The 16386-nt window shown below is 41.1% G+C and overlaps 1 protein-coding gene across 2 annotated transcripts in view; it reads right to left on the bottom strand.

Annotated features, from left to right (window-relative positions):
* Positions 1 to 16386, bottom strand: part of RPTOR (regulatory associated protein of MTOR complex 1) — a 298685-nt gene that overhangs the window by 68197 nt on the left and 214102 nt on the right. For both annotated transcript variants that reach the window (XM_083427285.1, XM_083427286.1), the window contains exons 14-20: positions 12406 to 12480; positions 10934 to 10999; positions 10562 to 10753; positions 9441 to 9581; positions 5368 to 5485; positions 3943 to 4083; positions 2390 to 2548 (exon numbers count right to left, since the gene is read on the bottom strand). In XM_083427285.1, the coding sequence (XP_083283411.1) occupies positions 2390 to 2548; positions 3943 to 4083; positions 5368 to 5485; positions 9441 to 9581; positions 10562 to 10753; positions 10934 to 10999; positions 12406 to 12480 (892 nt within the window). The remainder of the gene's footprint in view (positions 1 to 2389; positions 2549 to 3942; positions 4084 to 5367; positions 5486 to 9440; positions 9582 to 10561; positions 10754 to 10933; positions 11000 to 12405; positions 12481 to 16386) is intronic.

Raw genomic sequence — 16386 nt, 5'->3', positions numbered from 1 at the left:
ATACTGCCTCATATCCCAAGCCAGTCTCCTCTAGACCTTGTTCATCACCCAAAATGAGCTCATAGTCTACCCTAAACAGTACACTGCCAACTACACAAATGGTGTCACAAAGAAAGTGCAACTTTTCATTGCCTAGAAATCCATAATAATCTTACAATGTTAGTGTCAATTATGTGTAAGTGGTCTGAGTCCATCTAGCTCATGAAATTCTTATTGTGGCCTTTGGTCCTGAACAGGTTATCCCCCTCCTGCCCAGTGTAATTGAGAAGAAATTTAAACAGGAGAGAATGGGTTGGAGTTGACAAGATTCCGAAAGTTTACATAATCTGCCATTCAGGTCAACTCAAGCGCAAACCTATGGACCAAGTTCAGGTTTCCTTTTTTTTTTTTTTACCATTTCCTTTAGGATGCAGCAGAGGCAAGGCTGGAAGATGCATTTGAAAAAGGAAGGAGGAGAAAAAAGAAATCATGGAGGAAGAAGAAAAACCCTGGCCTTAAAGAGGTAAGTGCTGAAAGTAATGGGATTCCGTGTAAGTTATGAATTTTAAACACTTCCATAAGCTATGTCGTTTACAGCTGGATATGAGCTGTTCCTGTCTGAATATGAATGAGGAAGGCACTAGAGAGCTGCTTTTGTGCTTCAAGATGCTCTCACTCATCTCATTCCTGGGCTATGTTTTTCAGCTGTGCTCTAAAACTCTTTTAAGACACATGTAAATAACAAAATATGCACCTCTTTACATTAGCAGAAGACTATGGAGAAATACCCACAGGAACTGAAACAGTGGGCCATTTTACGGGGCTGAGCTAAAGTGGGGGGGGGCACTTTTTAGAGAAACTCTTATCCCCCTTCAAAAACTATGCCTTTTCAGCGGGCAGGGCTCCAAATAAGCACAAAGGCAATGGAAATATTTCCTGTCCTCGCTTACTTGGCTTTGCAATGTTATCATGTAGCCAAATTTCAATGGCTGTGTGACCATTTGTCATCATCTCAATGCAATCGATGATTAGTTAGAATCATAGTCTAGGAGCAATATTGTGCTTTATGCTCTGGAACGGTCTGTGTGAGTTTAATATCCGACCAATTCACTCTTCCTTAAAAATCTACATTACTTTAGTCTTGGGACTGGGATGATTAACATAGCAAGCCTTAGTAATTTAGCTACAACAAACAAACAATCCTACAGGAACCAAAGCACTGTAATCCTGCCATGCTATTCTTATAAGAAAACAGACATGGAAAACAGCCTTACACCTGGGTCAGACTGTTTGCCCATCTAGCCCATTGTTTCCCAAGGCCTCAAGTTTTACAACTCAGCCTTATAACAGGAGATGCCAGGTACTGAAACTAGGGCAGGGCCAACCCAGTAGCACTTTTCTTTCCTGATCTGGGTGGTTTGACCTATCTCCCCTTTTTCACCTCCACATAAACACAGAAGCTAAGTGTGGAGGAAATGCCTGTGGAACATGAGTAAACCATGTCCATTATGATGCAAAAGGAGCAGTTGTTCTAGTTGGGTGCTTTCCTGTCCTGCCCAGACAAAGACTGGAAATGAGGTGAGGTGGGTGTAAGAGGGAAGGTTGTAATGGTAGTGGAGGAGAAATAAGAAAGCAAGGTACAAGAATCCTGTCTCCATCCCAATCCCCGCTCATCTTTGCACAAGCTCCATGGATCACTTAGTTAACTGATGCACAGATTCAGACTGAAACATGAATACAACTGGCTTCATATAGAGTTCTCCATAAGCCCTAGAAAACAGGGCAACAGAAACTGAAGTAACAGTCAGCCCCACTCTCTAGTACAGAGCTTTCCAAACTTTTCATGTTGGTGACACGCTTCCTAGACATGCATCATTTTGCGACATAGTAATTCAGTTTTACTAGCAAACCAGAGGTTAAACTAATGCCTTTTAAGAGATACGGACACACATTGTGCAATACACCTACACACTGCAGCCAAAACACTAATGTGTTGTGACACACAATTTGGAAAGCTCTGCTCTAGTATATTTTAGCCAACATAGGTGTTACTATCAACAAGGCAGTGCATCAAAACTAAAGTCAAATATAAACACCCAGTTTTCTAGGTAAGAACGCTGGAAGCAGCTGCAAATTCCAATCAACATTTGGTTCTTTTGCTGGGATTGTTAACCATGGAAAATGCATCATCCCCTTTCAAAAAGCTGGCACACTCTCACACACAAATGCAGCTGTGTCATTGTTCTGCATCCACACAAAAAACTTCAAACAAATTTCCCATCTCCTTTTGTCAGGTTGCTGTCCACTCACATTAAGAGCCTATGTTCCATTACAAAGAACTCCTCCTCAAAGCTTTCCTACCATACTCTGCAGAATAGAGATGAGGCGGCTTGGAAATGTGCAGGCTCACCTATCAGTGAATTCAGTGACGAGTAGGAGCTGACTCTTCTCATCTTGTCAATGGTCTCAAAAGACAGGATATACTCTTCGTTTTCAGGACTGCCCAAGGTGCTACTGGCACTGCTGCTGGTGCTCAAGTTCCCAGGGGAAAAGGCAACAGAGCTCCCAGCTGTTGAAGACAAAGAATAAGTACAGAAACATTGAGAGAAGCAAGTGTGCAAGGACAGTATTCCTTGGAGTATAGTGTACAGCAGGACTTCCCAAACTTCCGAGTACATTGACCCCTCGATGTGCCAATAAAGTTGTCATTGACTCCAACCCAAATTCTTAGGAACGTAAATGAAATAAAGTCAAGAAATATCAATATATGATTAACATTTCTTAATCATCCATCACCATGACCATAAATCATAAAATTGATGTATTGTAAAATTATCTTATTAAATATAGAGATTCATCATTGGGAAGGGAGATGTACTCTGTAAATGCCTGTGCCTATATTTCTGAGGCTCAAAGCTCTCAATTTTTTGGCATTATGCCTCGTAAACTTCTTTTTCACTCCTAGGCCCTTTTCTTGACCACCAGGTCTTCATTCATTTCCTGCATGATTGCATCAACCACATGGTGTCAGTATTGGCGGCTGCGGAAAATCTTGCTCTAGAGCAGTGGTTCCCACTTGGTGGCCTGCAGACCCCAGGGGGCCCACATAGGAGGTTCATCACACATACCCACCAACATACCCACCAATGGGATGTCTGGGACATTCCATTTTGGGGGGCCGTGCTCTCATGCAAGAGCACAGCACTCAAAAAATGTGCTTTTTGGTGCTGTGCTCTTGCATTGGTCACATGACTCACACGTGAGCACGTCCCTGTTTTGCACTAGAGGGTATGGTGGCACCAATAACATATCCAAAACTACCACAGAGATGTCAACATTTTCAAAGGTCCATGGCTTGGCTTTTGAAAAAGAGGGTGTCTGCAGTACAGCGCTAATTAGGAACCACTACTCAAGTTATGGGAAGAGCAACCCCAAGATATAAAGACAGGCTAGTTTAATATCTCTTTAAAAAAAAACTGAGTACACTGGAAATTGCAAGCAGAAGGGGGCTTACTGTGCTATTCTTCCATCTTGCACTTGCAAAAAGCTAATCCTGAGGGTCAGAGGACCCTCTAGAATGTGATGGGTGCATTTCTAGAGGAGAGGGAAATCATCCCAAATCACATGGAAGCATCATGTGAACTTCCCTGTCCCCTTTCAGCACCTCCCACGCCCCTTCCAACCTTGTTTTGGAGGATTCCCTGACCCTCTTAATTGGCCTTTAACATGGGGCGGCAGTGGAAGGAGAGTGAGAGGAGGCGGGAAAGTGCTCTTCTGTGAATTCTCTTCCATTCATGTTTTCCGGATCTAATCCTGCATCACGTCACTTAGGTATGCCGTCCAAACTTTTATAGGCACTGAGTCGGTTCATTATTGCTGTGGTTGGAAGCAATCATATGAGTAAGCTTTGCATACATGCATGCAAAGAATAAATGATAAGAGAATCCTGAAAAGCAAACTTACATTCTTCATTCAAACTGAGATTCTGCAGAGACTTATTCAAATTCCTTACTGTCGTGACTGCTCTTATATTCCCGTAGGAGCTGACAGAACGGAGTTTTGGTGTGCAGGGACTGTCTCGCACTGGAGTCAGGCTTCCACCTTCTATGGAGACAATATTGTTATTCATTTCCTACCCCATTCTCCTAACACCCAGGAAAAGGATCACAACTTTCTGTTTTTAGCATGATTGTGGCCTAATATTATACAAAGTTGGGCTAGGCCTTGGTAGTCCATAAATGGAGACGAAAACTAACTACTGCAAGTACCCTACTTTGGCATTAGGAGAATACATCCTCCTGCAAACAAGACCTAAATCTGAGTTACTGTTTCTATCTGTTCATTTTAGACTTTGCTGACCAAGTGCTGTGCAGGCTCCATTAACTCTAATGGGACTAACATGACAATCCAATTTAAAGGAATGTGGCGGGGTGTGATGGTGAGGTGTGAGGCTAGTTAACTTTTCTGTAACAAAAGGTCAACCAAAGTTTAGGGTCCTCCCGCCCCCGGCCAAATGCTTAGCTGCAGGAGTTACAGTATACTATGAGAGCCTGGCATTTCAACTGTTTTCCTCCTTAAGAGAGATCCAAGAAGCATTTGTGCTGTATAAAAGCTTTAGATATTCTGTGCCAGATATAGCTGGGTCTTGATGCCGTAGATAAGATGCTTCTTGTGCATTTTATTTACATAACAGCTTTAATTTATCCTGAGTAAACACGTTATTATTTTATTCAACGGCAACAAGAAAGACAAGGGAATGGGAGAGTAGGTTTTCATATTTTTTAATATAATCCACTCTTTCAGACAAAGGCGCTATTGAATTACTCATTGCAGGGAGACAACTGTATTTTCATCTAAATTATCTGACAGGAGAGGTTCCCAAGCCCCCAGAGATTATCCAGGATATTTAATATTTAAGATGACATTTCACGAGATAAAAGGCCAGCAACAATTTATCCAGATTTCTGTATTTCCCAAATTAAGAAGAATGTACAAAGAGAAGGAAGAGAAGAGGAGAAGCGATAGAAAACACTGACCCAGTCCACATGTCACAATAAGAATAAACCCTAGCTTCATATCAAAGTTTGCTTAGAATAAAACAAACCATGACTCCTCGTTTGGATGTAATGCTAAAGCAGGGACTGTGGTTTGTTGCTCCTGCTTGTGCTAGGGGAGAAGTGAAGTCCTTCCACAATAAATCTTTAATCTACCATGATGTGTAAATGGAGCCAATATGAAGCCCTCATTTGACCTTCACACACAAAATCAGTTTTTTGGGGGGGGAAGGGTTGCCAAAAATATGTGATTTAGCCAATAAACTGCCCTCCCTTATAGAATTACCTTCCACAGTTTTATTATAATTTTTTAATAAAGAAAATGATGTATTACCTGGAGCAGCTGGTGATGGCAGTGCATAGTTCTTTTCTTCTTCCATAAACTGCAAGGCAACAGTGCAGAAATTGCTTTCATACTGGACCACAAGGTGACTCAGTGCAACCACCAACTCCTAGGGAGAGGGCAATGGAGGAAAAACAGACCTCTGAACACTGTGTGCATGTGAAATAACTGACAGCAAAGAACTTGAATCACTGCAAAAAACCAGGGAAGATCTCATTCACCTGATAATATAACGGAAAAGCAGACACCCATCTGCAAGTCAACATTCCAGGACTACTCAAAGAACAATGTTTCGAGTCTTGAAGGCAAATAAACAAATTGATGCAGTAATCTCCACTCCAAATTCTAAGGTTAAGCCAATATATTTCTGAATTTAACCTACCTAGTCCAGGAGCAAGAGTGCTATTGAAACATTCTGTTCACAGCTCAGTGTATCTTGTAAAGCAGGGAGGAGGACCTGTTACTACGACTCCTGCCGTCCCTGACCATTGGCTATACTGGTGGGACTGATGGGAATTGGAATCCAACAACATCTGGGCTGTGACAGGCTCCCCATCCCTCCTGCAATCATTCATTGGGTTGAACATTTTGACTTTAAAGTACCAACAGCAAATATTATCAATCCTCAAAATAGCATATAGCAGTACTTTACAAAGTTCCCTTTTGTGAAAATGCAGCGGAAAGATTCTAAATTATTATTTATTCTTTTTATTATTATTATTTATTGAATTTATATACCTATATCTGGAGGTCTATTTTGTGAGCAAGTTTAAATAAAGCAAGCTAGAGAATTAAGTCCCTGTGAAAGCAGCCTTCTGACAAAATTAATACCCATTTGTCACCTCAAGTGGGGACGAGGGCACTTTTTATACTTGGCTTTGTGAAGCATTGATTTTTCCTTCACTTTAGTGTGACGATCTTAAGAAAGCTGGAACATTTGACTCCAAAGTGAATTCTTTGCAACGAAAGATCTTTCATTATTGGCTACTCTCTAACTTTTTGATGCAGCCGAGAATTGTCAAACTGATCTACTGCTACTGGAAGAACTGAAGGGGAAGGGAGAACATTGTGCCATTCTTCTCTGGTCCATTCAAGCTCCTCTGTAGGACATAATGAATCATAAAAAGGGCAAGGTTCTTGTGTGACCTCCTGGGTCATGGTCCAGACCTTAAAGCCTTGCCAACCTTTTCTATGATGATTCCAAGAGTTACAGAAATAGCATGATGCCCTGTTAGAAATGCATAACTGTTCACTGTGGTTCACAGTCAGCTCAAAAAAGAAATCAAATCTGACATTGGGCAAGCAGAACCTTGGTGGTTTAGGGGGAACACAACCTGCTACTTATTGTTTGTGAAAAAGGCAAAGATTTCTTGGTGGAAAATCTTGAATTCTGCAAGACTAGCACAGAATTTTATTTATTCTACCAAAGTCTCTTATTGTTGTTTAGTCATGTGTGCAGAAGGATCAGAAACCTACCAAGGCATTTTCTAAATAACCCTACACAGTACTATTAATGTCCTATTTACCCAAACAGAGGCTAGAAAAGATGAAATGCATTTTGCCTATGATAAATTTGACAAGACTAGGCAGGAAGCTCTGGTCACAATGCTTCTCAGTGCTATCAAGTGACTGATGTGCTACTGCTCTAAAGTGGGAGGTTAGGAAAAACAATCTTCAAGGGACTATTGTTTCATCTCAGCCCTCTCCCCACCAACCCATTATGGAAAGCTCTTTGCTGAATAGAACTGTCCTGTTTCCCTACTGCACTTGCAAAACTCATCCTTCTTCCTCTCGGAGGGCTGCCACATACTTCTTGTTTCCAGTAACAAATTAATATTTCATATTTAATTTGGTAGATTGTAATGTAAGACTCTGCTATCAAAAGGGTGATAAATAGGAAAGGACTACAGAGACAAAACGTGGCTTCTGTTTCGGGAGGAAGTAGCAAGAGCATCAAGAAATTCTGCAAAGTGTTGAGGTCTTAGAGAGAGAGGCCAGGCCAGCTAATCTCATTTCCCTGTCCTCTTTTTTTTTATGCAGCAGCTCCAAAATGAAAGTAGTGACATACAAGCCTGACAGCTCTCTGCTGACAGATATCACTTTCCTTTGGCATTCAGCAGCACACTTTTCAATGATGGATATGGTGCCAGGTCTAAAATAATCCTTTTCTAATGCCTGGTCTTTCATTATTTTGTTATGCAATGCCCTTTTTCTGTTGCAAAGGGATTTCTCATACTGTACAGCAAATGAAATGCCATATTGATAAAGGCCTCATGCCTGGCCCCACTGGGCAAAATGAAGCAGCCTGACGTTCAGGTCAGACAAGAAAAAGCATTTTGTGTTTCAGAGTGATGGCCCCCGGGAGCTGGGATGGTAAAGGGATCCATGGCGTGTATGCCCTCAATTCAAGGTCAACTCCCCCCACTGACCCTATACCACCTCTTGCAGCAAGTGTTCTTTATCACACTCTGGGTGATGAAGTTAATTTTATTTCCCCCAGGACAGGGAGAAAAGCAGAACAATGTTATTATTCAGGCTGAAAACAGAAAGGCGAGTGAAAACTGAAATTTACGTAAGCCTCTCAGGAAACGGAGAGACAAAACGATTGACACGACAGGGCTTGTGATTCAAAGAAATCACCAACAAACAGAGAGCCAGTAAGACCTGCAGGAGTGCAAAACCTTTCCCTATTTCTCGCATTGAGGAAATGGCACTTGCTTACATATGATGAAGCAGTCTCAGCAGCCAAAGATTCACATTGGCTAACTATCACCCCCCCCCCAAACCATTCTGATGAAGACAAGATGTTAAAACAAGGAGAAACCAATGAGAAGTGGCCACGTGGGAGGTAAAATGGGAAGCCTGCTGTGTTATCAAATTACTGTAAGGATTCTACTGGCACAAAGATCTAAGAAGACTTGCCTGCAGAAGCAGAAGTGTGCAAACCACAAACAAAAGCCAATTCCAAAAAACAAAGCAAATTTTTAGGACAGATAGCCATTGCCACTACCACATGTACACAAAGTATGCATATTCATCCTCATGAATCACTCAAAGAATGGCCTAGAGAGTGCCAGTTTGCGGACATGCCATGTTTTCTTTATTGCGTAATGCTGCCAAAACAGAATTTCAGAGCTAAGGTCTTATAATGGTGCTCTTTTTCTGCAGAGTCCATACCGGACGGACACCCAACATGTTGTGGAATAAGAGGGCTAGATTTAGACATCTGGGAATCCTAAATTACCCTGCGATTATAATACACTGTACAAAAACAACTCAAATGCCCGGTTTTAGAATTGTATTTCAATAGAACAGACATTAAGTAGTTTCCCCTGACCTGAAGAATCCCTGCGGAATTTATAATGAGAAAGGGGGAAACTTAGCAATATTTTATTATTGTTTGCAATTAACACATCACTTTGGAGCTAAAATAATTTATCTTGAAGGCATGCCACTATTATTTCCACGTTATCAAACTGAGGCTTACAGTGAGTCCACAGCTGATCTTATATTTTAACCTGGGTTTTCTCTTCAATACATGAAATAGTTATTGGGCTATTTCTGAAGACTATGCGTCTTTTGCCATTTAATGTTTGGCAATAGTCATGGGTGCAAGGATTCACTTTGTAATGTTTTAAAGCTGTTGTCATTCAGGGCCTCACATGTTCATGACCTGCTCAAGGGAGGAAAAAGGAAACCTAAGCACAAATTGCTAAGGGACAGTCTGAACAGATCATATAAACATAGGATGAAGCTGCTGAATAAGGAATCTGATCATTGGTCCATTTCGTCCAGTATCGTTTACTCTGATTGTCAGAGGTTCTCTGAGGTCTCAGGCAGTGAGACCCACAGCTCTGCTAATTGGAATAGGCTGGAGGTTAAAACTGGAACATTCTGCATGCAAAGGATGTGCATTATCACTGAGCTATGGGTTTTCCCTGTTTTCAGTAAATCAAAGTTTTGAACAGCTGCAATGAACTATAAAAGTCCGTGCAGACAGGACTAACAAGCTGAGCACTCACACAGGGGCTCTAGCACCTACCCCTCCCAACCCCATGCTATACCTTTCGGACCATGGGACTTCCATCGTTGATGAGCTGAGCCAGCATCATGGCAACGTTGTGATCAATAGTGGTAGAATGATCTGTCCGCTCAGCCGAATTGCCTACAAAGGTGCCAAGGGCAAAGACTGCAGCACAGCGAACCTGAAAAAGAAACATAAATAATCTCTGTCCAACTTAAACTCTTAGCATACACTTTGTCACTTGCATGTTTTAATGCAAAGATGTCATAAGATAACATATCCATCCTATTGGAAAGGACTCCCAACATTAAGGACACATCTAGTAAGTAAATGCAGACATATGAGAACTATGTTTTTTTCACATGGCCAGTAGACCCTCAACACATCAGCTGAAAGCTGCAATAGTTAATAGAGTAATAAGTTAGTATAAGCTTTAATCAAATAAATTAACTGGGCAGGTATTCATGGGCTTCTCCTTCTCTTACAATCCCCCCAATCTGCAAAATCAGCTCCAGAAAACTGAGAAATCCTCTGGAGTGGATTGTGGGCATGTACAGGGAGACAAAGACCAGAGGTTCTATTGCACCAACAGATTTCCATTGCATAAGAAGGCAGACATCACTGGATGTTGCCTAATACAAGTATTCATAAAAACTACAAGTGGTGAGTGTTCTTCTAAAAGAGGCATTCTGTCTTTTCTCTTACATAGAAGGGAACATATATTAAAATATGACATATGCTACAATGAAGAAAGCTTCCTTCAGAATTACTATTTTTACCCATATATAGAATTAATTACTAGATAAATCACTCAAAACTCATGAAATTAATTGACTAAGATTTCTTTTAATCATGTTCATGCCTTATTAGTTAAGATCTTCATAAATTAAACAGCATTTGCAGCTGTTTCATTAGCCAGCCACTTTAATGGTTATTTGAATTGTTTTAAAAGGTGTTTTATATTTAATTGCTGTACACTTGCCCACATATGTTACATGGTGGTACAGAAATACTTTCATCAATAATTTGTTTTAAAAAAATGAAAGAATACTTTCAAAGTTTAGTGTTGTGTACCCTGATCAGATCAAGTAATATAGGGAGGTTGTTTTGGGTAGCTTAGGCAAGCACATGAACCACTCTCTCCACTGGATGCTGTATTACCTCTGGGATTGGATCAGAGAGAAGGCTGTAGAGCTTTTCATGGGCACTGTCCCTCACACCGCACCACCTTGCAGAGTCAAAATTCTGCCAAATTCGCCCCAAGCAAATAGCCACCCACTGGCGCAGAAGAGGATGTGGATCATTGAGCTGCTCCAGGCAAATGGCAATCAAGTTCCCTTGAAGACAGGCTTCCTATAACAAAGGGCAGAGCATGATATTTTAACGCGTTATTTGCCGATAAAACAATTCTAAGGAAAACAACTCTTTTAGAGCAGCATAGATGCATGGGGTAAGGCCCCTAACATTTTTATTCAAGATTATTAAGGAGGTCAGATGTAGAGCCATCCACACCATTCCTCAACTTTTACTCACCTGCCCGGTATTGTAGTTGTTGACAATCACTGCCAGAATAAAAGCTGTCATCGTTCTATGTTCAGCCTGAAAACACACACGAAAGATTGAGGATTAGATAAAATAATAATATTACCTTGAATATTTCAAGGTAAAGATATTATTATTATTATTATTATTATTATTATTATTATTATTATTAAAAAATCCTTCTTGCTGGAACTTGCCTCTTTTGACACTGAGGGTTCTCAAAGGTCTCCCTAACTTAACAATCCAAATTAAATGAAATAATGAAAATGGCCATGAAAATGACTTAATCTCATTTGCTTGTATGACTGCCCTTTCAAATAGAAGCATGTAAATTCATTTAACTGTGGGTTCAAGCTTTCTAAGGATACAAAGGTGGAAAGTGCTTTTAACTTTAAATTACAAAACACGTCTGCCACAACAAATAGACAGACACGTTTCAGACAAAATAAAAAGGTTGCACAGGATTTGCATCCTTCTCTAAAAGAATTCTGAAAATTTTCTGTCATCTCTACCTCTCCATGTGTCAAATACCCTCTGTGCTTCCAATACATTTAAAGAACAATATAAACATTTCCCAAAGACAGTACATTTCACATGCAGTGTGGGAAGACTGGAAATTATTTTGTATGACATTTTATTTTCCCTTAAGTGCAAAATTACAAAAATAATAATAGAGAAGAGAACAGTGCCCGACTGATTCATGCTAGCAACAGTAGTGAAGTTTTTAAAAAATACAAAAAAACCTACCAGGGCCCTTACTGCAACATTATTTTTCTTTAACAGGCTTAAAATACATTTATTGACAATAAATAACCCCTTTAGTTCATTTATTGTGGTTTCTTTCACAAGAAGAAATTAATACTGAGCAAAAGAAAAAGGTGTGCAATTTAAGATTCTTCTTTGATTTATGTGCCCCACCTTGTAATAACGTAAGAGTAGCCCTGTTCGACCACATCAAAGGTCTATCTAGCCCAGGTTCTCATTTCCCAACAGTGGCCAACCTGACCTCCCCTGGGAAGCCAAAAAGCAGTGAATGAAGATAATGCCCACCCCACCAATAACTGGTATTCAGTGACGTACCTCCTCTGAACATGGAGGTTTCATTTAGTCATTATGGTTAATAGCCACTGATGGACCATGAATTTATCTAAACCCCTTTGAAAGTAATCTAAGCCTTTGGAAATGAAGTCCACAAATGCAGTGTGTGAAGAAATAACTTCCTTTTGTCTGTCCTGAATATACTGCCAAACCATTTCATTCCTTTAAGGAAGAGGGAGAAAGTGTCCTCTAACCATTTTCTCCATGCTACTCATCAACAGGACAGTTGCATGTTACAACTTTGTGTAACTTCTAACCATCTACAAAATCAACAGCATGGCTGCCTCATAAGTGGAGCACGTGAACCAGCGTAAGTTCTAATCAGAGAGGTGGGATGGTGGTGAAGACTGATTATTTGACCTTACCGGCATGTAGGGATCTGCCAAAACAGAAAGGAAATATTTGTGACCATTGTCCTTCACAAGGTCGGCTTGGCATGACTGAAAAACAAGACAGATGGGGTGGGGGGAGAGAGAGCAATAAGCTGAAGATAATTTATTTTTAGTCTTTGAATGATTTCCATTTAGTTCATCAATTGCACGTGTACAGAGAGTCCTTGAAAGCAATAATCAGGAAGCCAGTTATACAGATAACAACTCAGCTTTGGCTCATTCCGCCTAAGCAATGTACTGGGAGTACAGCCATCTGCAAGCCAGGTGTAGAAAGAAGTGACATCTCCCAGACTACATAACTATACTTATTTTGTAACTGACAAAATTCGGGGTCTTCCTGTTTCTTTTATGCTTCCTTTGACTTTTATGCTAAACACAGCCATGGGGAGAAAGGGAGTGACTTTAAACTTTCCCTTTCAGCAGCTACCTTGGGAACCAGGTGGCTCATTTGGCATTGGCATTCTTCTCTGTTCTCTGTATCTGATGAGGCAATTTGAGATGGATATGTCACAAAACTGCTTAAAGAAACTTGGTCTGTTCTGAAAACTCAGGAAAAGCTGTCTGGAAGATGCACGTGCATCAGTGATACGCAGATGTTGCTCCCCTCTGCATACGCCTCTCACCATAACACAGATCTTGCAGATGTTCTGGTCTAAGCCCTAAGGACAGACACAGGGATTCAGTTTATTGCATGAAAGCAATTGTGCCATGAATGGTAGAATTTGGCTTCCAGCAGTTTTCTAGCCATTACTGTTGCAGCAGTATGACAACAGTGTTGATTAAAACTCTAAGACAGGGATGACCAACACAATGTCCTCCTGATATTGTTGGACTACAGCTCCCATCATCCCTGGCTACTGGCCCTGCTGGCTGCAGCTGCTGGGACTTGTAGCCTAGAAGCATCTTGAGGGCATCATGTTGGCTTCCACGCTCTAAGAGCATTTGCTCTGCCCTTACTTACTGGCCTTTAACATTTATCTCGAGTGTTCCATTCTTCCTTGGCTTCTAGTAATGGGCTTTCTGCAAGGAGGAAGAAGTACCTAACTCAGCTTGGGTGAGCCAATGACAATTACAGCCAACAGTGAATGCAGCTTGTGCCCAATGAACCATGATTTAACTTATTAGACAAAAACTTGCCAATATTTTGACAACTATAAAGTACTCTATTTAGTATGCTCACAACAAGGCTGTAGAATTTAGTTGTTTATGTCATATCAAACCCGCAATGGTATGAGCAGTGAGCATTCTTCCTAAACCGCAGGATTCCAGATTTCTGTTCACAGACCCTTTGTGAAATATCAAGTGATATGACCAATCCAAACGTAACCTTTCTACAGCATGTTCCTCAATGCTAATTATTCCAAATGTTCTACTGTGTAGAAAAATGTGGAGGAAATAAGAAAAGGGCACAAGTCACTAATAAAAAGTCTTCAGACTCATGTTTGGTCCCCTAAAGGCCACTAGGTTGAAAAGCATGGTGCTGTAGCTATGAGATGAAACTGTTAAGCTGGGACCTATTGCCAGACGAAAATCATCTCAAAAGCAGGACGAGCCAATGTTAACAAAATGCTAATTTACAGAGTGAAGTTGAAGCAATGGCTGCAAAAACACAAATGTCAAATCATGGCAGGGTTGTGTCTTGGATAAACTCCAGGAGGAGGAGAAAGGCATACAGGAAAGAAATGACAAAATATGGAGAGGAACTTCAGGATCAAGGACACAGAAGCAGCATACAATCTTCTAGAGACTGAACTAAACCTGATAGCATGTGTTTTGGCCTAATACACAGGGATGGACCTAAAATCCTTTCATACTGTGACCAAGAAACATAAGTTAGGATGGCCCAATGTTGCTAGGAGAAGGTTTGATTCTTAATGACTGGTGTTGGCATGGTAGGAAACAGGTTAAACTCCCCCACACAGATGGCGCCCCTGATTCAACCCCTTTTATTCATTTCCAGTATAAATGAATGTTTCCCAGCATTTTGCTGTGTCTGATAATAAGGAAATGACATAGCCCAACTCTCCTGATAAGAGAATAATTCCCTTTGAAAGTGAGATTTCCCCACGTTTCATATTGGATGCCAATTAGATGAGAATCAAGCAGGCTGGCTTTTAGTGCTAATAAGGCTCATTAGCAACTGCTTCTTGAAACATTGTGCACTTGCATGCCAGTTTAAGCATTGGGGATGACATATTAAGGCCAGAAAAAGAGGATGAATGAACACACACAAACGTACATACATACATTTATATGAAAGACTAAAGGGACGCGGGTGGCGCTGTGGGTAAAACCTCAGTGCCTAGGGCTTGCGGATCGTATGGTCGGCGGTTCGAATCCCTGCGGCGGGGTGAGCTTCTGTCTTTCGGTCCCAGCTCCTGCCCACCTAGCAGTTTGAAAGCACCCCTAAGTGCAAGTAGATAAATAGGTACCGCTTTATAGCGGGAAGGTAAACGGCGTTTCCGTGTGCTGCACTGGTGCTGGCTCGCCAGAGCAGCTTTGCCACGCTGGCCACGTGACCCGGAAGTGTCTCCGGACAGCGCTGGCCCCCGGCCTCTTAAGTGAGATGGGCGCACAACCCTAGAGTCGGACACGACTGGCCCGTACGGGCAGGGGTACCTTTACCTTTACCTTTAAAGTGACAATAGGTAGAGAGAAGAGAAAGGAAGGAAGCTGACTTTGCTTTGAACTCTCTCCAGTGAGTTCTGCAGGATGCTAAACACCAGGTAGGTAAATAGTAACCATTCTTTATTCCTGATTGAAAATGCAAGAAGGGTGGGGGTCAAACAAAGCGGGTGGGAGAGACAAAGATTCAAGAGAATAACTACATTGTTAGGTAACTAAAGCTGCTTGTTGCAGACAGCTGCAAAGTAGGAGAAAATGACTGAAGCCAAGCTGTATGTATAAGCAGGCTTAACTCTTGCTGAGGATGGGGGTGGGGCTTGCTGCTTCCAATGAATGGTTATTTTGGGCTCTCTTTAATACTGATGCCAATTAGGTAAGTGGCCACTTATTTCTCCAGAAACTGGCTACTACTTCCACCAGATTCCACCAGTATTCTGCCTGCCTGAGGAAAACAGACCCTGCAGTGAAAAACTCTGGTGATAACATTGAACATTAATTTGTACTCTCAATATGATATCTGTGGGGGGGGGGGGGGAATACTGAACATACATCAGCATCAATGGCATCTCCCTCTTTTAAGGAATCATGACATACCAGTAAAAACAGAATGGTGGCAAGCTTGCTATGAAGGTGGTATGAACTGCCAACATCGGTGAGCAATTAAAGTCCTCTCTGCACACAGAAGAGGGCAGGTAACAAAGGGCTTTCATTATCAGGTGCATATTTCCTCCCTCAGCAGGGAAGAAAAAATATGAACCTTGTGATGCTGAAACACAAATCTGAGGGTGGCGCATACCTACTTAAGCTCAAGTATAAGATGATAGATTCATCACTGAAGGGCACAATCTAAAACAAAGTGGTGTTTAGAACATTTTGTTTGGTCACAAGATCTTACTCTTCCCTAAAATTCTACTAGTGGGGTTTTTCAGTAGTACATTATTACACAGGTTAAAGAGTCACCATCTTCCCTTTTGAAAACCTCAGTATACTGATTTAAATGGGCATTGACATTAATGCAGTAAAATACTGAGCAGTTGCTCTTTTACTAATGTGGTTATTTCTATCTCTACAATAAGCATCCCACTGGCACCATTATTACATGGAGTTTAAATTAATACTAGTTAACTTATGTACTGTCAAGAGTTGGATGGTGATGGTCAATTATACTATCATTAATGAGGTGATCACAGTTCTAAGTTACAACTCCTTAATTCTAGTACCTGCAGGCTAGCAAAGGATATTGTTTATATTCATCTATCTATGGCCTTAAGAAAGAATTCTTAAAACAAAAACAGGAGAGCTGGAAGATCCAGTGGTCTGATTTCAGCT

This window comes from Podarcis tiliguerta, assembly GCF_965153285.1.
Source record: "Podarcis tiliguerta genome assembly, chromosome: 2".
In the NCBI taxonomy this organism is placed as follows: Eukaryota; Metazoa; Chordata; class Lepidosauria; order Squamata; family Lacertidae; genus Podarcis; species Podarcis tiliguerta.
Note: the sequence above shows the minus strand (reverse complement) of the source record. Positions and strands in the feature narration are given on the sequence as shown.